The sequence below is a fragment of the Daucus carota genome, chromosome 9, assembly GCF_001625215.2.
Source record: "Daucus carota subsp. sativus chromosome 9, DH1 v3.0, whole genome shotgun sequence".
In the NCBI taxonomy this organism is placed as follows: Eukaryota; Viridiplantae; Streptophyta; class Magnoliopsida; order Apiales; family Apiaceae; genus Daucus; species Daucus carota.
Window position 1 is genome coordinate 30,209,534 of NC_030389.2, and position 22,568 is coordinate 30,232,101.

Genomic DNA, 22,568 nt, shown 5'->3' on the forward strand with positions numbered 1-22,568 from the left:
AGTCCTATAACAATCAGGCTCCCTTATAAATATATTATTTATTTAATAATCTAGCAGTCCCAGTCAAATTAAATAAATGAGGCCAAAAAAATAAAAACTGGCTATGGCTTTCTTATAAATAAACTATTTATTTAATAACCTAGCAGTCCCAGGCAAACTAAATAAATGAGGCCAAAAAAATAAAAACTGGCTGTCGGTGAAATGGATGCCAAGAATTCAACCAAGCTGAGGTCCAGGGCTCCACATTGTCACTATTTATTATTAAGCACAACGCATTCACCAGGTAGGCAACTGAACCAGAGGCTAAATATTGTTTTAATGATGGGACTTACAAGGCCAATTGGCTTAATAAATTAATTATTTATTTAATAATCTAGTGGTCCCAGGCAAACTAAATAAATTAGGGCAAAAAAATATAAATTGGCTGTTGGTGAAGTGGATGCCAAGAATTCAGCCAAACTGAGGTCCAGGGCTCCGCATTGTCACTATTTATTATCAAGTACAAGGCATTCACAAGGAAGGAAAAAGCAGCAGGTGCTAAATAGTGTTTTAATGATGGCACTTACAAGGCCAAGTTAGTTGGATATTTATAGAGCTTTCATTGATAATGCCTCTCCTACACGCGCGGCTTCAAACTACTTAAAACAATTTATATCTCTTCAAACAGACAACAATAGCAAACTGGCAAGACCAAATCATGCCCAAAACAACGAATCACATTTTTCGGTTTTGAATGCACAAGGCAACCGCAGAAGGGAATGAATGAACAGTCAAATTGATTGTGTTTTCTCATTTGAGTTGTGCGCTGTGTCGAATTATGGTTGTTGGCAGAGATCCTTGTTACATGAAACAGACATGTCACCTGTCTAAATCTTTGCCTGATTTAAAAATTATACAGAGGCAAGTAGGCAACTAATCAAAGGCCACATGCATATAGATAGTAAGCTGACTCAACAGAATATCACAGATACATAGCATAAAGATCTAACACAATTGTCATAACATGCAAGTTTAGAATACAGACCTTGGTGGCTGGTACGCCTAGCATTTTGCTTCCGCTTGGACAGCTTTCTCCTTTCTACAACATCTTCGGTGATAGTGAGCTTTGGCCGGCCCCTTTTAAAAGTGCCATCTCCGGAAACAGCTTGTAACGGAACAGGTCCTTCTACAAATTAAAATCAGGTCTTCCTTCATTAAATTACTCAGTCACAAATCAACATAGAAGAATAAAATACGGAGTGAAGCGGGAGAATGAACCTAGCCATAAATCAGCCTAAATTATAAATACCCACAAGCAACAACCCTGTGAACCAAATTATTTCAGGGGCTGGAACACAATTTTGAATGCACCTGATTTTGATGGGGGAGAAAGAGGGGGTTATCTAAAAACGCAAATATATATTATAAAAAAATGCCATTCATCTAGGAAGCACGGATACTTTATATCGGTAAGCAAGTGCATTCTAGAGGGTGCAGGGATTAGTACCCACATACAATTCACTTGAAATGTCAAATCTCATTATAATATTTGTACTTCTTTTAGCTCGCTGCTCCATTCTACATTAATTTTAATTGCTCCAAATTAATTCAACTGAAGCCACGGTAAGATGGCGGTCCCACAGCCTACCAATCTTTTGGCTGTGCTTACTCATGATGGGCGGCCATTAAGAGCAACCGCAGCGCTTGGGGTTACTTCCCCTGCACCCCACTGACACCAACGTGACACCTCAGCTGGAAGTGTATTTTCGAAAAACTGACCCCGGTCTATGCAACGCAAAGGACACTTTCTATATTTCAGCAGGGTCTCTAATATTATTATTATAATATATATTTAGTATACGATTTTATAATTTGATTTTTAATTTATTTTATTAATGTTAAAATTATAATAATTAAATTAAAGTGATTAAAAAAAGTAAAAATATTATTAAATTAAAAAATATGTCTCAATAATTAAAATGCATCATCTTATTAAAACTCATGGAATAAAAAACAACATACAAGAAGACATTAAATTTTAAATTTTACAATAAAAAAATTAACGATTCTCGTGAAACTGCGAGATATGCTCAACCAAGTCATTTTGTAGCTGACGATGTGCCCGTCTATCACGCATCTGCATGCTGTTTTGGATATACGTTTCATACGGTACAGAAGGTTCTTCGCCTAAATTTGGTTGCGATAAGCCATTTGTTGCATCATCATAAGTTGGTAATGGACCAAATTGAGTGGCGTATGTGTCCCTTTCGTCCTCAACAATCATATTATGAATTATGATGCATGCTCTCATGATCCTTCCAAGATCTTCTTTGTCCCAAAAACGTGCCGGACCACGTATAATTGCAAAACGGGATTGTAACACACCAAATGCTCGTTCTACGTCTTTTCTTTGGCTTTCTTGATATTTTGCAAATAATTTTCTTTTCTCGCCTTGTGGACATGGTATCGTTTTAACGAATGTAGCCCATTCAGGATATATTCCATCTGTTAAGTAATATCCCATATTATAGTTGTTCCCATTAATAGTATAATTTACCTCAGGGGCACGACCTTGTAACACATCATCAAATACTGGTGACCGATCTAAAACATTTATGTCATTATTTGATCCAGCAACTCCAAAAAATGCATGCCATATCCATAGATCAGATGAGGCAACCGCTTCTAGTATAATTGTTGCAACTCCTTTATGACCACTCATGAACATTCCCTTCCATGCTTTCGGACAATTTTTCCATTGCCAGTGCATGCAATCAATACTGCCCATCATACCAGGAAAGCCACGAGCCTCACCCATCTGCAATAGACGTTGTATGTCATCCGAATTCGGCTTTCGTAAGTATTCACCCTCAAATATTGTGATTACATTTGAGACGAATTTTTTCAAGCCTTCAACTGCAGTACTCTCTCCAATACGAACGTAATCATCAACAGCATCAGCGGATACACCGTATGCCAACATACGCATTGCCGCAGTGCATTTTTGTAAAGGCGATAAACCTTTCCTTCCCAATGCATCAATCCTCTGTTGGAAGTATGGATCCAAATTTGAAACAGCATCTACAATACGAAGAAAGACATGTCTTCCCATACGAAATCTTCGTCGAAATATATTTTCTGGATATACAGGATTCGGCGAAAAATAATCATTCACCAGGAGGTGATGACCTCCTTCACGATCCCTGTAAATATTTCTTCGAGGTGTGGATGTTGAGCTCTGTCCATATATTTTATGAAAGAGCTCTAGTTGACGATTTCTTTTAGTTTCATCAAAAAACTCTTCAATGAATTCTTCAGTGAAGCTTTCTGGTGTATGTGTTTCATTCATGTTGTTGTGAACTGAAAGAGATGTTACATCTAATTTATATAGAAGGCAAACACGAATATATTCTAACGGCTAGTTACAAATAAATAAAAACAACCACTAGCTTCCAACAACTAGTTTACAAACAAATGAAACCAACGGCTAGCTTACAAACAAATGAAAACAACGGCTACCTTACAAACAAATACAAACAAACAGAAAAAGACAAACACTAGTTTCTTGCCATAATTTTCTCTAGCAATTTTGCGTGAGCCTTCCGCTGAGCATCATTCATTTTTTCAGTATCTGCCAAAATCACTTGTAAATCCATCTCAGCTTGCTTCGCCTCAAGTTCTTTTTGTCGGGTTTCAATGTCTTTTTGACGAATTTCATTTATGTTTTCCATTATGGTCATTTTTCTCAAGTCATTAGCTTCGAAAGCTTCATATTCTTCAACTTCTGCAGCTGTTGCCTTTCCCTTTCCCTTTCTTTTAGTTGTTTTTGTACCTCTAGGACGAATTGACTCAAATTCATCAGATGTTGGTTTATCATTATTTCCCTCCGACGAGTAAGTTCCAGAACTACTTAATTTAGTTCTTTTGGAACTAGCACTAGTTGTAGGAGTTCTCCACTTGGGATGTCTACGAAGCTCGCGCCAATGATTGTCAAAATTACACTTCTTCTTGTAATATTTTAAATGTAGAGTATGGGCTTTCTCAATTATGTCGTCCAAGTTTGAACCGCTCCCGACTAGTCTATAACTACCTCTGAGCACCTTCATTTATTCGTTGCCACCTTTTTTTCATTGCCATAACTCCTCTCTTAATGACACCAGGATTATCTTCCTCGCAATATTGATGAATTCGTTCCCAAAATGCTTCAGCTTTTTGATCAGTACCGATTAGTGGATCAATTGACACATTCAACCATGCACTTATTAAGAGTTTATCTTCAACCCACTTCCATTGACCAACTATTTCTCGTACCTCTTCGGCTTCCTCACAATCATCATTTAAATCAATAATATTTTCATGACCAAAGGCCGGAACTTGTGTTTCCGGAGAATTTTGAATATTGATAGGTGTTTGTTGCGTTTCAAATTGTGGATTTGAAAATGGCAGAAAAGGAAACTGATATGGAGAATTTTGAGGATATGAAAATGGAAATTGAGAATTTTGAGAATGTAGAAATTGGTATTGAGAATTCGGATTTTGAGAATTAAAAGTTAAATTTTGTGGGTTCGGAAAATAGGAATTTGGATATGGATATGGAAATTGAGGGTTTAGATTTTGAGGATTTGGATTTTGATTTGAAGATGGAGGATTATTTGGATTCATCTTTTGCTAAATTTTTTTTTTAGAATTTGAGAGTGTAAATAATAGGGGTTTGGGGATTGGTATTTATAGGAGAGAAATATATTACCGTTTATATGTACGTTAATATTACAACGTTAATATTATCAACGGTAACATTAACGTTATATTTTCTTTTGGAGCTCTGTGTCTTCAGTGGGTAGCAGCTTTTACAGGTTTTGTTAATAAAAAATTGAATTGCTGTTGAAGTGGCCGAGCCCGGCGTGGCGACACTGGACCATTTACGTCCAAAGCATACAACGCTATATGGTGCCACTTTTTAGTGGACAGGTCATTTCACGCGGCCCGAGGATCAAAACAGCCCCGCGCTGCAGTTGCTCTAACCTGACCTTCAGATTTTCCAGACCCTACATTAATTTCAATTGCTCCAAATTAATTCAACTGAAGCCACGGTAAGATGGCGGTCCCACAGCCTACTAATCTTTTGGCCGTGCTTACTCATGATGGGCGGCCTTTAACCTGGCCTTCAGATTTTCCAGAGATTGCACCTGAGGATACATGTGAGGTAATTTTACTTTTCTTAGACCCTTTTCTTAATCCTACTGCCTTCATCTGGAACCTGGAATCCCATTTGTCCCATAACCGTTACTTATAGGGGTCTAATAGATATAAGTGGCTACTGTCGCATACTTCTCAATGGGTATACAACATGGCTCATGTAGTGGCCTTTTCCCATCACACAGAAGAAGGTAATGGCAAGCAAAGGTAAAAAAAATTGGATTTGTTAAATTCACTCAAAAACAAACTATACCCAATCATCAATCGCATGAAACATGATAAAAAACTGGACACCAACTTAAGCCTGAACATCAAAAATACCTATGACCATATTGAATAAATTGTGGGAGCACAAGCACGGAACACAAAACCCAGAAATCGAGAGAAGGCATGAACTTACAAACCTCCAGAGTCGGCCATATATATGTTTGTGCATCTTCAAGTGACTTATTGAAGATGATATTTGCGCATGGTTCACCACTTTACATTCAGCCATAATTAATTTGAGCTACCGATCGAGAATACAGTCTTTTAACAACTTTTGTTACTATACAAATAGAATAACAAAACTCACATAAATGGTGAGACAACCAAGAAATCAAAACCCAAAAAATAAATGTGATAAACTAGCAATCTTAGATTTACAAATGACAATCTCTTGATCTCGGGAACAAATTCACAAAACAGGATAACACGGACCACTTTCGAGAACAAAATCACCAGGAAGAACGAGAAATTCATAATTCTGTGAAATTGAAATCTAAAAATAGAAGGTCAAATCGGAAAAGGCGTTGAATCCTTAGATCCGGAAAAATGATCTACTGCCGAAATTTAAGAAAAAATAGATCAATCTTATCTAACAAGAAAGATTTTTAAGAAAATCAAAACTTTAAAATAAGGTTTATTAAAAGAAGGAAAAAAAAATACAAAGCAAATAAAAGATTTCGGAACTTTCCACATGTAGAAATCTGATAGAAGGCCAGATAATTACTGATCAAAAGAGAAAAAGAAGAGCGGCTCCAATAGCTGCTAAGCAAAAGAAAAAAAGAAACCACTGGACAGAGTTATCCTGGATTTAATTTAAGGGAATATATTGGAAACACGGTTTTTAAGCAAACAATTTATAAAATTACGGTCCATAGAGTTTCATTGTGTTTTTACTGTTTTACAGTCTTGTTATTTCAATTTTACGACCTACTCTATACTTGATTTCTTCTCCACATCTCACAGGAGGATACACCATACCACGTCACAGTCTTATTCTCTCATCTTCATTCATCTAGACTCTCGAATTCTTCCTCATCTTCAACTGGCAAAGCCGTCGATCTTGTCCCGGAATATCGTCGATCATTAATCCTTGATCTGTGAGATTTTGGAGCGGTTGGAGATGGATGCACCTTGAATACGACGATGATTCTGGGTGAGGTAAACGGATCGGAGGTAAACGAAGTGTCGTTGGAGACGTCGACGGCGCTGGAGTTGATGAAGATGGCGGAGATGTCGTAGCAGATGGAGATGAAGCTAGTTTGTTGCTTTTGTTGATTTTTTGGTTGCAATACTTGTTGGTTTTGCTCCTTTTTTGTTGTTGTTTTTGTGGTTGTTTTATGTTATTGTTATCGGCTCCGCAGGGGCATTCATTTTTGGCCATTTGCAACTAGTTGCAACTTATTATGCAACTAAACGTAGGTTTAAAAAAAAAAATTAAACTTGCATTTGTAGTTGCTAGAGGTTGCAGATATTGTTGCATATGCAACCTCCATATTTTTGCAAATATATTTTGAAATAATAGTATTTTTACAATTTATTTTAAAATGTGACAGTAATTTTGCAAAAAATCATTTTTACTTGGGTATTTTTGAAAAAAGCCCATAATTTAATTTTTGCTCGATCATTAATATGATACTGAATCAAATTGTGCATGACTTTACAAGTAATTCTACTCCCTCCATCTCAATTTATAGGTCTCTTTTGGAAAAACAATTGTCCAAAAATACATGTCCCTCTATTCTTTCAATACAAATTTATCTACATATTAATTGTGATTTTTTTGAAACTCAACATTATTCTCATTTCTCAATGCACTAAATCCCTATATTTATTGTGATTTTTTTGAAACTCAACTATATTCTCACTTATCAATGCACTAATTAATGATACATGAGATAAGATTCTATCTAACAAACTTTTTTCTTAATATGTGTGTTTATTTTAAAATAGATCTATAAATTGAGACGGAGGGAGTATATTACTCCATGTGTCCCTCTAGATTCTTTATATTTTCCTCTTTTGGACGTACCACACATTTATTTACATTACAAAACTTTTCTAATATAGTTAATGGGCCCCACCACTTTCTCACGTTTTCTTCCTTTTCACACTACTTTTCCCTTTATATATTAAAAATTAATGGGTCCTATCACCTCACCCACTTTTCTTTCACTTTTCCACTACTTTATACGTATTTCTTAATCTCCGTGTCCAAACCCAATGTAAACTATTGGGCCGGACGGAGGAGGGAGTACGTATTATCATTATTGAAATTAATTTCATGTCGCACATATCACGACATCAATCTGTCACTAATAAGGAAGAGCAAGCCGTCATCGATAAACAAGACCATTCTCGCGGCGCTCGTGGTGATTCCTTGCTGCCATCACCTCTTTCTCGAAATTTGTTTCGCCCCCAGTTAATTTTATACGTACCTGTGACCTACTATGAGGAAAAGAACCTAATATTTCATATACATTTCAAATAGTTGAAAAAAATTGCTCCATTCACTGTGGATAATATAACTATAATTGCAATTATTTATTCAATCTTTGACGATCTATAGATGTCACTCTCATTTGCATGAAAAGAAGTGTTGTACTAGTTGACGATGATACGGGAGTATCAAAAACCAAAATTTTAGTGAATATTATATATTTTTTCATATTTAATGAAACCTGCACATGAAAAATATGCTATAATTTTGATACTTGATATAAGTTAAAATCATTGGAATGCAACCAACACTTTTTAACATATGTTTATATTTTGATACTTTAATTGAATAATATAATATAGTAGATTATAATATCAAAACTACAGTAATATTTAGCTAATTTTGAATATATATGTATTACAATAAAATGTACTTTTAAAAATGTACTCCCTCCATCGATTTACATTCTATACACTTTCCTTTTTTGATGTCCCACTTAATTCTATACATTTCAAAACTTTCCCAAAATAGTAACATTTTATAATATAAAAGTCTCAACCAGCCACTACTTTCATCCATTTTTCCAAATCTATCAATTAAATATTGAAGGGTCCCGTCATTTTACCCACTTTTCTTTCTCTTTCCCACTACTTTATCTTACTTTATACTACATTTTTCTTAATTTCCGTGTCCAAACCAAACGTATATAACTCCGAGGGACGGAGGGAGTAATAATTAAACTCTTAATGTGCTTGGACAAACTATTTTTGCTATATATTATTAATTAATTCCGTTAAATAGATGTCAGCGCTGACAAATATCGACATGAGTATTGTCAAATCTTTCCAGAAAGAACTCACCCATCTCATTCAATTACCACAAGCTTTCCTCTCTTTCAAGACCATGTTAAATGTATCAAATCCACTATATAAAGAGATCGCATGTTCACGTTTCAAATCCATAATAATCAACCATCACAAGTCAAAATTAAAATATTATGAAGATTTCATCGGCAAAAATCTTTGTTCTCTGTAGCTTTTGGCTAACACTTTCATCAGCTAGCAGCCATGAAGATTTTCTCCAGTGTCTCACCCGTTTTTCACCCAACTCAAACTCAATAACCAAACAAATTTACACCCCACAAAATTCTTCTTACAATTCTGTTTTAGAGTCCTCGATAAATAATCTTCGATTCGCGGGCTCTAGCACCCCCAAACCCCTCGTGATTGTCACACCAACGGAGGACTCTCAGGTCCAGACAGTGATTTACTGCGCGAAAAAGCACCACATCCAGATGAGGATCCGGGGAGGGGGGCATGACTACGAGGGGCTCTCGTACGTCTCGAAAGCGCCTTTTGTCGTGCTTGACATGGTTCACTACAATAAGATTAATGTTGATCATGAGGCCGCCACTGCATGGGTGCAATCCGGTGCAACATTAGGCGAACTTTACTACAGCATTGCTCAAAAAAGTAGTACCCTTGGATTTCCGGGTGGCTTATGGTATACTGTCGGTGTTACTGGACTAATTAGTGGCGGAGGCTATGGCAATTTACGACGAAAATATGGCCTTGCTGCTGACAATGTGATCGATGCTCGTATAGTGGATGTCAAGGGAAGAATTTTGGACAGAAAGTCGATGGGGGAAGATCTGTTTTGGGCTATTAGAGGAGGCGGTGCTTCTAGTTTCGCTGTGATTCTTTCTTGGAAATTAAAGCTCGTTTCGGTTCCTGAAATTGTGACAGCTTTTCGACTCGACAGAACAATAGAACAAAATGGCACTGAAATTCTTCATAAGTGGCAATCTGTTGCCCCTAGGCTTCCCAAAGACGTCGAAATTAGAGTTCTAGCCGCCACTATTTGGAAAAATAGGCCTAATCCAGGAGCCAGAACAGTACTGACCGATGACTCTGTAGCTAGAAACCGAGCCGAAAAAACAATCAGATTAAGGTTTTCGGGCTATTTCCTCGGTGGTCAAGAAAAACTTGTTTCCATGATGAACAAAGAGTTCTCTGAACTAGGCCTGACAAAAGAACACTGCGCTGAACTTAGTTACATTCAATCTGCACTACGTTTTTCTCTGTTTTCGACATCAGAGTCCCCTGAAGTTCTGCTAAACAGAACATCATTCAGGATCCCTTTTAAGGCCAAATCAAGCTACGCCGAAAGGCCAATATCACGAAAAGGCTTAGATGGAATATGGACCCGGCTCCTTGAATATGATCCCGGGACGACAAATTTTGTTTTCACTTCTTACGGAGGCAGAATGAATGAAATTGCGGAATCTGCAATTCCATTCCCCCATAGAGCTGGCACATTGTTCATGATCTATATGAGAGTGCAGACTGATGGAGATGCGGAGAAGAAAATAGAATGGATCAGAGAGCTTTACGACTATTTGACACCATATGTAACGAAAAATCCGAGAACTTCGTACGTGAATTATAATGATCTTGATCTGGGAGTCAACAATGAAGAAGGTCCGACAAGCTACAAGCGAGCAAGCGTGTGGGGTAAAAAGTATTTCAAGAATAATTTCGATAGATTGGTTCGTGTTAAGTCGTCGGTTGATCCTGGTAACTTCTTCAGGCACGAACAGAGTATTCCTCCATCTTCGTGATTCTTTGGAATTAGAAGGTTTATGTTATTCTGCTTGTACAAGTTCTTCGATAATATTTTATTAAATTATATTCTCAAAGTGTTCTGTATCAGTATACTACCAATTAGCCGCATCTCCTGAAAATCTGTTTATGTTTTAGGGATATTTTTATAATTGACTTTTTTCGCGAATACCATTCGTCAACATGAGGAAACTCTTAACAAAAGAAGTGTTTATTTTATGGGTATTGCTATGATATGATTGTGTAGCTGATTTTACCACGGGTATCTCTGTTTCTTTTAGATGTTACTCCCTCCGTTTCTTTTTTCTTTTCCTATTTGTAATGTCGGTACTGTTCATAACATGAGACAAATTACTAATTTACATCTAATCTATAAAACTAAATATAGTCATGAGTGATCTTGTTAGATTCGTATTCACGAGTACTTTAATACGGTGAAGTTTTTATATTTAATGCTACTATGAAATGAAAGATATTAACGATAAAAAATGTGTGTTGGCAAACGTGAAAAGTACAAACAGGAAAAGTATTTAGAGACGGAGGGAGTATCATTCTTTTGACATTAATATAAATTCTGACTACGTCCTCTTGAAATAACGAGACGAATACGTAAATGTGACATTTTTTTATTTTAGTTGTGTGCTGAAGAATGACGGCGGGAAGCAGAAGCAGTTACTGGGGGCAGGTTTATAAGGGCTTGTGTGTAATTGTGTATCACATCACAGGTTAATCTCTTAAAGCCACAAATATCATATTGACTTTTCCAATTTCAAATGAGTACAGGTCGTAAACTTTTCGTCAAAAAAGTCTGATTGATAGGGTACCAACTGGAACACTATTCGAAGATTATATCGGCAAAAAAATTATTTTTCGCACCTAGTTACAGGCAGTTTTATTATATGAGCTATCTGATAAATATTGGTCCGTTTTTTTTTTTGAAGATGAATAAATAGTTGTCCATTGTTAGTAGATTTTGACTAGTTAATTAAAAAAATTATATATTAATTCATATATAATTATTTTAAAATTTATTTGTTTAAAATGTTGTTTAAATTGATAATTATAAAAACACTAAAATTAGATGATTTATATGATCTCCAAACCACTGATTCAAATCTTTAAATTTTTCTCAAATTTTTGACTTTTAAACATGAAGTATAAAAGCATCTAAAGGCTACAAAACTATTACCTATATTATCTTCTTGACATCTACGTGTCATTTAGTTGGCACATTTAAAATATATGTATATGATTGTATAAAACAAAGAAAACATTATGCACTTTTAGGAGAAGCAATTTTCAAAAGGGGTGTATTCAATTGAGTGTTTAAATAATTTTTTTTTCATTTGTGAAATCTTTGTGTCTTCAACTCGAATTTTAAAAAATGTATGATTTGATAAAAGAAAAAAATGTATGAGAATATTGGCGTATTTAGTTAAGTTATTAAATTATATTATAAATTAAATTTAAAAATCTGATGATTCAGTTGGGATTATTTAAAAATATGATAGTTTTGTTGGATTGTTCAGTGCATTATAAAATCACACAAAAAATCATTAGATTTATCTATGTCAACTCCATAATATTTTATTTAGGAGGGCGTATTCGATTGAGATTTTAATAGAAGTTTTTAATGCATGATTTTAATGGATTGTATAAGATTTTGATTTTGTGTGGTTTTTTGATAAGATGTCGCATCGTTGATATAGATTTTTAGGATATAAGCACAATGCTTCAAAAGCTCATATATTTTGGTGGGATTTCAAAAAACTTATAAATACACCGAATGATACCACAAAATTCATAATTTCATGAAATCCAAAAAAATCATCGGTATTTGAATACCACAAGATTTTAGTGGATTTAAAACAATCTCAATTGAATATCATCAAATTTTAAAGCATAATTTAAAATCTCAATTGAATACCGTCAGATTTTGTAGCATAATTTAAAATCTCAATTAAATACCGTAAAACTTTAATGGATTTGAAAAATTGAATACACTCAGATTTTATGAATGAATTTATTTATTTTTTAAAAAATCCAATCGAATACATCCAATAAAATCCGCATAAGATCAAAATCAAATACAATCCATTAATCCATAAATCATATATAATTCTTTATATTCCGAGTTGAACACACTTCCCTCGTTATTTCAACTTAAACGATTTCTACTTTATTAATTTATATAACATAATATATATATTTTTAACTAATACAGTAGAAATTCTTTAAATAATACTCGGTAAATTAATAAACTCTCTCAAATAATAAATTTGTTCGATCCCGACTTGGGCCAATGTAAAAAATTGAAAAACTTGATAAAATGATAAGATAATAATTTTTCGGGAGATCCCTCTATAATTTTCGGTCCCAAGAAAATTATAAATTAATAATTCACAGAAACTGAAAAAAAATATATTATACTCTATTGAAATATATTACATTTACTATACAGTACTTCAAAAGTCATTATTGATTTCTTATACATTTGAACATAGTAGTTACTAATTTATGTTGTCATTATTGATTTCTAATAAATATGAACATAGTAATTACGAATTTACATTGAGTCCCAAGGTTTGCTGTAAGTTAATTCTAAAAAGCATAGACTAATTTGTCTTTTTGTTTCGTATGTACGATGTAATCGGTTAAAAACTCTTTAAATTAATAATTATTAATTTATCGATAAATTAATAACTCTCTAAATTAATAAATTTTTCCGATTCTTTATAGAGTTTTTACTGTATTCCTAACTTTTGATTTCTTGAACAGTGAACACTGCATAGAAGTGGTTTGACCGTTTGAATCTACAGCAGAAACCCATCCAAACGGCCCCTAACTCAATCTATTCGTGAGCCTGCCCCTCTGGTAGCCATGGCGGGAGTTGTGCACAGCTTCTTAGCACCTCCTGCTATTTTCCTACCACAAAAATCTTCAAGAAAATTTACATCACACTTTCCAATAATACCCACTCAGATTTTCCCTCGTAATTCTTTATTCTCTTGCTCAGTTTCACCCTTTCATTTCTACACACTTTCTGCTCGTTTTCCTTCAACTAGTAAGTGTATTTCATCGATTTTTTCTTGATTACCCAGGTTCTTGTGATATTATTGAGATGGGGTTTCAAGATTTTGTTATAATTTGCATTATCCTTGAAGTTTTTGTAGTTTTGATGCTTATAATTTAGTAATTTACTTAATTTTACCATTGAAGTACCTTTTTGTTTCTTTTTATATATTTCTGTAATTTATGTTAGAATTCATTTGATTAGTGATCATTGTGTTATACTGTGAGTTAGCACTAGCTCATTGTCTGTGTTACTAATGTGTGTGTATGTATCATTTTATTGTGTGGAAATTTTCAGATCTTTTCGCAACTCCTGAAGCAGAAGTTAGCACAGAAACTGGTGAATGGGAAATGCAAGGTATGTTTTCCGTGGTATGTACTTACGATAGTAGGTTTGGGGTTTAGAGCCTGTTTGGCTGAGCTTGACTTAATGTGACTTATGAACGTGGCTTATGTGATAAGCTTGGAGCTTAAAATGTATGTTTGGTTAATTTTGACTTATTAATGACTTGTGGATTACTAAAATTATAATAATAAGAATAAAAGTGATTTATGGGTAATTTATGACTTATTGGTAATTTTTATCAAAAGAAAAAAGTTCAAAAAATTAAGTCTGAAAAAAGTACTATCAAACTAAGTTCCGACTTATTTCTGATTTTAAGCCGACTTCTGACTTATTACACTAACACACATTATTCAGCAAGTTGAAAAGGACTTAAGGTTTGGGCTTTAAGCCCAGGCAAATAGGCTCTTAGTCTAATGGTTCCCTCCAACCCCCACCCCTTAAAGATAAACCATAATAGAAATTATCTGTTTTGTGTTTGATGCATCCTGATGTCTAGTATTGCTGCTGCAGGGTTTTATAGCTTAAGGAAGGAAGTTGAAAATGCTTCTCAGCGTGTGGAAGAGATTAGGGCCTCTGCTGGTCTGCACCAACTAGAAGCTGATCTTGCGAATTTGGAGAAAGCAGCAACAAGTACCTCATTATGGGATGATCGTAGTAAGGCTCAAGAAACACTTATGGCATTAACTGATGTGAAAGACAAAATAAAGCTCCTCAATGAATTTAAATCCCAGGTCGAAAAATGCCAACTTTTCCAATAAACTTGTTTGCCTAGATGCTACATATTATTTTGTTTGATGAATGCTTTACATCAATATTCAATATGTTAAGAACTGTTATTTATCTACCGTGATTATGTTAGTTGCTACTAATGGGACTTAATGTCAGGTTTTTAATAGCAAATTTAGCTATTTAGATGCTACTCATGTTACTATACAGATGGTTGCATGTAGGATTTATTAGGTTGAGATAGGGGCTGAATAGCACCAAAAAGTAGTATCGTATCCCAATCTTTAAATCAAGCACAGACAGAACATGTGGATATTTCGATGGGAATTGATGATGCCTACATGTCAGTATTTCGGTTGATCCGAAAGCGCCAAAGTCATACAGAATTAGTATGAATCTCTTGAAATATTATTAGTCATTTGAAGTAGATACCCATGAGAACATTTTTTATTATAAAATTTCAGTGAAATGTCCATCCCCGTACTTAGAAGTATATAAATTTTTTGAAATAAGAGCTTAAAATATATAGAGGAATTGGTAATGTGGAAGTCTTAATGGATGATACTACTATTTTGAGCATTTAATTATTTGCCCTCGCTACAGGTTGAAGATGCAGAAACAATAGTTAAACTTACTGAAGAAATGGACTCAACTGATACAGCTTTTCTTGAAGAGGCTTCTAATATTATCAAGGAATTGAACAAGGCATTAGATAAGTTTGAGTTGACTCAATTACTTTCTGGCCCCTACGATAAAGAAGGAGCTGTCATCTCCATCACAGCTGGTGCTGGGGGTACTGATGCACAAGTATGTTTCGTAATTCTAAGCTACAGTAAAATAAGTTAAAATTCATTTATGTTTATTGCTCAAGTGCATGTCTTGTTCTTTAATGCACATTCTGATAGTTTCTCTGGCGCACACAATAAGGAATAGAAACTGTACTGATGGACAAAAGTAGGTAATTGCATATGTAGGCAAATGGTTTCCTGGGGCAGTTACCAGAAAACATGTATCAGGACAAAAAGTAGTAGGTAAAGATAAGTCTGGCCTCTTTAAGCAGCTGGATAAGGTTTTGCTCTATTGATGGACAGTAATAGGGATTGTTAGTTGCTAAGACCAGAAATGATTTGTTTATATGTTTTTGCTTGATCATATCCTCTCTCCTCCTATGTTATACATCATTTATCCTTTCTCCAAAGAATAACATATAAGCGTTCTTTGCCTTTTGAATGACTGAAATGACAAAATGCTCTTAAGGTATTATACCTCCTTCATCCAATTTGATAATTTTCAGTGCAGGATTGGGCTGACATGCTGCTTAGGATGTATGTGAGATGGGGAGAAAAACAGCGATATAAAACAAGAGTTGTTGAAAAGTCTATGGGAGAAGAAGCTGGGATCAAGTCAGCAACGATTGAGCTAGAAGGTCGCTATGCCTATGGTTACATGTCTGGAGAAAAGGGAACTCATAGAATTGTACGACAATCTCCTTTCAACTCCAAAGGCCTTCGGCAGGTATTATTAAAAGTTCTTGTTGGTTTTTATGTAAATTGTATTAGGATGACATTTGTTCCCTGAATGGTGGGTTGTGGAAGGATATTCACTCAATAGTTGAGGATAAACGGATAATGTTTATAAGTTTGGGTTTTAGACTTTTATAGGTAGGTTCCTGGAATAAAATTATCATAAGGGTCAGATGAATTCAAATCAGTTTGTATCTATATGCATTACAGAGAGTGGATGACATTACAAAATTTGAATTAATATTTCGCTTGTCTTTTTTCGGTGTTATTAAATGGTTCACACTTTAATCTACACAGACAAGTTTTTCTGGTGTTGAAGTCATGCCTCTTCTTCCAGAAGAATCACTGGATGTTGAAATACCTGAGGAAGACTTGGAAATCACTTTTACTAGAGCAGGTGGTAAAGGGGGCCAGAATGTCAATAAAGTTGAAACTGCTGTCAGGATCACTCACATCCCTACTGGTGTCTCTCTTAAATGCACAGGTATATGTTCTTTGTTGGCATTCTTTCCAGATCTAATTGTTTCCTATGTTCACATTGTTGAAATTTTAGACTATTTAAAAGGCTATTAATAATGCTTATTGTTATATCGAGGCAAAATTGCTGAATACTAGTAAGGTATTTTTAATTTATTTAGATATAATATCATTTAATAGAAACTCATACTCCACTTACAGTTTGACTTTTGCATAATGCAGCTAAAGGTTCATGTTAGTAATTGCTTAATTTTTTCCCGTAAGTAGTAATATTATTTACTTGGCATAGCACAAAACCAACTCCATGTAAATGAAGTTTATTTGCTCATACGAACCTGCAATATTGTATATATAAACCAGCTGAAATGGTGGCCTTTTGCTAAAATGAAGTCAAGGTGGTATAAGATACATGGGAATCTTCAGCCTGTTAATTTGTTGATGTTTGTCATTTTTTGATGACAAAAGGGACTTATGTGGTCCTTAAGGAAATTATGTGCTCCTATTGGACACTTTCCTAATGTATATAGGTTTAAGTTATTCAGCAGGTCAAAATTTAGAAATAATGATAGTTGATGTGCAATATCTTATGAATCGAGTTGTCTCGATTGGTTTTTCAATTGAATTCTGTGTATTTCGATATTTCGCGTATAGTGTATTGCAAATTATCACATGATTAGGTCTCATTGCTTATGTCAGGAAGCACGTGCAATTCATTATGAGACTGAGAGTGACTATGTTACTCTGACTCGGGTACAGAGTGATGGAACATGACACATATCTGAGTGTTGGACTGTAAATCTTAAAATTGAGGACACTATCCTATTTTTTTCTTGGACAGGGGTGCCCGGGACACTGCATGATACATTGATAAACATGCATGATAAGTAGATACCTTAATAATAAGTAAGTATCAAGTTATGAACAAAAACAAATTAGGGATCTTCTATGCCTTTTTTTTTTTAAAATTTTAAATTTTGCTTCTTTTCTAGTTTGCATTGTATATTTAACCTAAATGCAGTCTTTTAGTCCGTCAAAGTGTTCACATTTCAGTCAAAGGATCTGACACGGAATAAGTGTCGTGTCCGAGTGTTGTGTCGTGTGTCCAAGTGTCAGACATGGGTACGACAACCTAAATAGAGGAACATAGAATGACTCGTGTTGTTTTAGTTTGTACGGTTCCACCTTATATATTCACACTCTACGATTAAAGTTTTGACACGGCTCTCAAACCCAACCTGTGGTGTATCCCGGGAGAAAAAACAATTTTGTATCCTTTGCCCATAAAATGTCCCCTACCCTAATGCTTTTCGTTGATTACCTAGCCTATCCTGCCCCTTGCTTGTGTTCGTGATCTGGTTGGAACATACACGGGCCAATTCACGGCCCTCTTTATTTTAAAATATATTTTCTCGGTCCTACTTTATTTTTATTAAAACACATATAAATCATCTAAATTCCAACATATCGGACCTCTTTCTTATAAATCCATTTTGACTAGTCTAATCTAATTATTAAAGACTTACTTTAACGGGCCTAATAAAACCATATCAATCTGAAAATCTCTTGGGCCTATTTAATCTGAAATCTATTTTGATGGGCTAATTATTGAAGATTTATTTAATGAACCTAATAAAAACATATAAATCTGACACAGGCCTACTTATTTAGAGTTTAGACCTATTTTAACGGATACGAGAAATTCACCTCTAAAACAAAATTTTATATTAAAATATAAAAAATAAGAGAGCAAATATTAAAAGTTACCCATGCATCGCATGGGATATTACTTATTAGCTAGTATATGATGAAAATTGTTCCCCAAAGACGGTACGGAACATGTTATATCATTTAGCTAGCTCTTAAATTAAATATTAGTTTTAAAAATCTGTCTCCTTTTGTTTGATAGCAATATGCAACAGTAATATAAAATTTACTGATTTCCTAAATTAAATTATTTTAAACTTATGTAGATTCATCAGACTTAGTTATATCCTTCAGTTTATGACTAGGGAAACTAGAAAATATGAGAGTTGTGAACTTAGGGCATGTGTTGTTAGTATAACTGTCTCAAGGTAGCAGGATGGTTGTCTTACATAATTTTATTTTGGTTTGCAGAAGAAAGATCCCAAGCAGCAAATAAAATCAAAGCTCTAAGCCGCTTAAAGGCTAAACTGTTGATTATAGCCGAGGAGCAACGGGCATCCGAAATCAAGCAAATTAAAGGAGATGCTGTAAAGGCAGACTTTGGACAGCAAATACGAAACTATGTTTTTCATCCGTACAAGCTCGTAAAAGATGTCAGGACAGGACATGAAACATCCGATATCACTTCTGTTATGGATGGTGAATTAGATCCTTTCATTAAATCATACCTCAGGTACAAGTACACTGAATCAATGTCCAACTAGTTAAATAGAATCAGAATTTCATCATATCCTGCAATGTCTGAAATTTGTAATCTAGCTCGTCGTCGTTATTCAGCTGTGAATACAAGTCATGAATATCTAGACTGCTTTCCTTGCTAATACATTCCTACTCAGTTCACAAGTTCATAGATTGTCTTCTTGTTCTATAGCAGCCATGTTTTAACATTCAACTGAACAAAAGAATGTGTTGGCTTAGCATGCGTCTTTAAATTTGTTCATGTTTTTGTATTATGCACTTTTTTCCTAAATCGTACTACGCATTTTTACTAAAATGCAAATGCAATTTTTTTGTGCAATAAAAGATAATTTTTTTTAATAGTGCTATTTTGGCCTATATTACTATAAATTGTGCCAGAATGGGCTCTCACACCTAGGTTAATGTAGGAGATTAATATACACACACATTTTATATTCAAATGATTTAAAATAATTTTGGAAGATGGTTGGGAGATGCACGGAAGAAGATACAACTAAACGAATATAGGATGATTAAAATTTTCAGAGACGATGAGTATTAAGTCCAATTTTTGGGTGAATAAGAAAAATGGTAAATTAGTTCTCGGGGTTTTGAGCTATGCCAGTTTACATTGGTCAGTCGTGCACACAGGAACTTGATCAATAACTTCTAGATGGGCATACTTGTATATCTGGGATTCTGGTCTCATCATGTGACCATTTGAGAAAAATTCCTGGAAACAGGTTAAATATTCATTTCGATTATCTAGTTAAAAAAAATCGCTGAACGGACAAATAATTATTTTTACTCGCCCGGCTGTTAAAAAATGGTGAACGTATTAAAAATTGTTATACCACTTAAAATATTCTCCGCACCTATTGTCGGCACCAGTAAAGAAGTAGATGTAGTGTGAGTCATGTGTAAAACTTATGGCATCTCTTGAAAATAGGTCCTGTAATATCAGATACACCTTTCGTTTCCTGGTCTCTCTCCAGAGTCTTTCTCCCTCTCTCTCTGGTACCCAAATTATTAGGATCTCAAAAACACACTTTCACAGCTCCGGTGGAGATGGGCTTGGAACATGAAATAAGAGGTAGACTTTTTAAACAAGAAATTAGAACAAGACAGATAGATAGTCTACAGACAAGTACATGAAGAGTGGTGAAGCGTAAACAACGCTAGGCAGCCAAAATAGCTAGCCATCTCTTTACATTTACCTCAACTCTGATATTACAACATCTTCCCCTCTTTCTCTGCATGCATGCCATTTGCCAACCACCATTCCCACTCCTTTTCTTCCACTTCCAAGTCACAAAACACTCCATATTACATTCCTCTGGCTCACTCCAACTTTACATTCCTCTGTCTGTGAGTGACCAGCCCTTTTCTTAAAGATCGAAACTAATTAACCATGAGATTTCCTTTCATCTTCCTTTTTGTCGTCTCGTGTTTGTCCTCGGTCATTCATGGCTCATCACATCCCAAAACGCCGCCACCAGGACTAGCACAAACCAAAGGGCAACCAGGACTAGCATCACCCAAAGCGCCACCGGGACTAGCAAAACCCAAAGGCGCTCCACCAGGACTGGCAGAAGCCAAAGGCGCGGCATCAGGACAAGCAAAAGCCAAAAGCTCTACACCGGGACTGGCAGAAGCCAAAGGCGCTGCACCAGGACAGGCAGAAGCCAAAGGCGCGGCACCAGGACTGACAAAAACCAAAGGCGCTGCACCAGGACTGACAGAAGCCAAAGGCGCTGCACCAGGACTGAAAGAAGCCAAAGGTGCGGCAGCAGGACTAGCAAAAGCCAAAGGCGCTGCACCAGGACTAGCAGAAGCCAAAGGCGCTGCACCAGGACTGGCAGAAGCCAAAGGCGCGGCAGCAGGACTAGCAAAAGCCACAGGCGCGGCACCAGGACTGGCAGAAGCCAAAGGCGCGGCAGCAGGACTAGCAAAAGCCACAGGCGCGGCACCAGGACTTGCAGAAGCCAAAGGCGCAGCACCAGGACTGGCAGAAGCCAAAGCCGCGGAACCAGAAGTAGCACCACCCAAACCGCTGCCACCAGGACTCAGCGAGGACTACTATGCAAAAACATGTCCTAGTTTTGATAAGATTCTGCTGGAAACCATCACCCCTAAGCAACAATCTAATCCAACAACAGCAGCAGCCACCCTACGCGTTTACTTCCATGACTGCTTTGTTGAAGGCTGTGATGGATCCGTCCTCCTCAACCCTGGTGCGGACGGCCCTACTGAAAGAGAAAATCCACTCAATCTTGACCTTCCTGGTGATGCCTTTGATGTCATTGTCCGTGTCAAGACGGCTCTGGAGCTCTCCTGCCCTGGCGTCGTCTCTTGCTCTGACATTCTCGCGGCTGCCACGCGCCACCTAATCAAGCAAACAGGTGGCCCCTTGTACAAACTCATGTTGGGAAAAAAAGACAGCCGTGTCTCCATAGCAAAAAATGTGGACCATAACCTAGTCGATGAGAAAGTGGATTTCGACACCATGTATGCCCCCTTCAGCAAAAAAGGATTCACAATCAGAGACATGGTGGTATTACTCGGCGGTGGCCACACCCTTGGCTTCGCCCACTGCAATAGGTTTGCCAGTAGAATCTACAAGTTCAGTCCTACTCAAGAAATTGACCCGTCTCTTAACCCTGGCTTCGCGCAGAGATTGAGGCAACTCTGCGCCAATTACACTCAAAATGAAGGCATGTCAGCTTTTCTGGATCCTGTTTCCCCCGGAAAATTCGACAACAATTTCTTCAACAATGTGATGAGGGGTTTGGATCTCTTACCATCTGACCATATACTGCTCACAGATCCAAGATCCAAGCCTATGGTCGAAGAATACGCCCTAGACCAGAACAAATTCTTCGCCGACTTCTCCAAGTCAATGGAGAAGCTAAATGTGCTTGATGTGAAAACCGGAAATGCTGGAGAAGTCAGGACCAACTGCTTTGCTGTGAATGGCAAGGCATGAGAAATTCAGATACTAATTGCCATACTAATAAACATGTTGTTGTCTTTCAGTGCTTCCGAGGATATTATAGACTTACTTTCATTTAATTGTGTCCAAAAGATCAATAAATTGTGTTATCATTTTTAGCTAATACATTGTATTCTTTCTCTCTTCTTCCTAAGATAATTAACTTCATATTAAACTAACTTGAACATTTATATTTCAAAATTTTAGTAAGAGGGTGATTAGTCTGTTCAGACAACAGATACTAAGGGGTCATTTGATAACGCATGAACGAGAAGATTTAACTGGACGAGAGGGAGAGAGAGTCATCTAGATCATTTGTTTGGTTTTTTTACGTTCTGGACGAACCAAAATTCAGCTGGACGAATGGGGTTCACAATTCTATTTGAACGGTTCGGTATGCCACTGATGCATCTTTCCCATAGGATACGTGTTATATCTGAGTTCATTGTAAATGTGTTATATCAGTGTTTAGTTAATGAAATCAATTTCATAGAATAAATTTTAAAAAGAAAGATATGAACTTATCTAATTATTATTCCCATTAAAAATG

General features: G+C 35.9%; 6 protein-coding genes across 6 annotated transcripts; 3 read left to right on the plus strand and 3 right to left on the minus strand.

The window, feature by feature from the left end:
* Positions 1-1,942: 1,942 nt before the first annotated feature.
* LOC108201382 (uncharacterized) lies at positions 1,943-3,416 on the minus strand. Its single transcript, XM_017369674.2, has one exon. The coding sequence runs from the start codon at positions 3,326-3,328 to the stop codon at positions 2,039-2,041; it is 1,290 nt and encodes a 429-aa protein (XP_017225163.1). The 5' UTR covers positions 3,329-3,416; the 3' UTR covers positions 1,943-2,038.
* A 120-nt stretch (positions 3,417-3,536) lies between these two features.
* LOC108201381 (uncharacterized) lies at positions 3,537-4,085 on the minus strand. Its single transcript, XM_017369672.1, has one exon. It carries the CDS (start codon positions 4,083-4,085, stop codon positions 3,537-3,539), a length of 549 nt encoding a protein of 182 aa, XP_017225161.1.
* Positions 4,086-8,822: 4,737 nt separating this feature from the next.
* Positions 8,823-10,569, plus strand: LOC108200215 (tetrahydroberberine oxidase). The gene has a single exon (XM_017368281.2). It carries the CDS (start codon positions 8,877-8,879, stop codon positions 10,497-10,499), a length of 1,623 nt encoding a protein of 540 aa, XP_017223770.1. The 5' UTR covers positions 8,823-8,876; the 3' UTR covers positions 10,500-10,569.
* A 2,726-nt stretch (positions 10,570-13,295) lies between these two features.
* On the plus strand, positions 13,296-19,196 carry LOC108200216 (peptide chain release factor PrfB1, chloroplastic). Its single transcript, XM_017368282.2, has 7 exons — positions 13,296-13,564; positions 13,871-13,930; positions 14,429-14,649; positions 15,248-15,451; positions 15,944-16,159; positions 16,465-16,651; positions 18,760-19,196. The coding sequence occupies exons 1-7, from the start codon at positions 13,381-13,383 to the stop codon at positions 19,050-19,052; spliced, it is 1,365 nt and encodes a 454-aa protein (XP_017223771.1). The 5' UTR covers positions 13,296-13,380; the 3' UTR covers positions 19,053-19,196.
* A 1,241-nt stretch (positions 19,197-20,437) lies between these two features.
* Positions 20,438-21,065, plus strand: LOC135149604 (uncharacterized). The gene is made up of 2 exons (XM_064085351.1): positions 20,438-20,944; positions 21,009-21,065. The coding sequence occupies exons 1-2, from the start codon at positions 20,438-20,440 to the stop codon at positions 21,063-21,065; spliced, it is 564 nt and encodes a 187-aa protein (XP_063941421.1).
* A 29-nt stretch (positions 21,066-21,094) lies between these two features.
* On the minus strand, positions 21,095-21,711 carry LOC135149285 (uncharacterized). The gene is given in 1 exon segment (XM_064084535.1): positions 21,095-21,711. A coding segment is annotated over 1 exon segment (471 nt). The 5' UTR covers positions 21,577-21,711; the 3' UTR covers positions 21,095-21,105.
* Between the last annotated feature and the right edge of the window lie 857 nt (positions 21,712-22,568).

Excerpts from the sequence above, each read along its gene's own strand:
- LOC135149604 (XM_064085351.1), top strand. The coding sequence starts at position 20,438 with ATGAGATTTCCTTTCATCTTCCTTTTTGTCGTCTCGTGTTTGTCCTCG. Across the intron at positions 20,945-21,008 it reads CAGGCGCGGCACCAGGACTG|AAGCCAAAGGCGCAGCACCA; the intron begins GCAGAAGCCAAA and ends CAGGACTTGCAG.
- LOC108200216 (XM_017368282.2), top strand. The coding sequence starts at position 13,381 with ATGGCGGGAGTTGTGCACAGCTTCTTAGCACCTCCTGCTATTTTCCTA. Across the intron at positions 14,650-15,247 it reads TCAATGAATTTAAATCCCAG|GTTGAAGATGCAGAAACAAT; the intron begins GTCGAAAAATGC and ends CCCTCGCTACAG. Across the intron at positions 16,652-18,759 it reads TGTCTCTCTTAAATGCACAG|AAGAAAGATCCCAAGCAGCA; the intron begins GTATATGTTCTT and ends TTTGGTTTGCAG.
- LOC108201381 (XM_017369672.1), bottom strand. The coding sequence starts at position 4,085 with ATGAAGGTGCTCAGAGGTAGTTATAGACTAGTCGGGAGCGGTTCAAAC.
- LOC108200215 (XM_017368281.2), top strand. The coding sequence starts at position 8,877 with ATGAAGATTTCATCGGCAAAAATCTTTGTTCTCTGTAGCTTTTGGCTA.
- LOC108201382 (XM_017369674.2), bottom strand. The coding sequence starts at position 3,328 with ATGAATGAAACACATACACCAGAAAGCTTCACTGAAGAATTCATTGAA.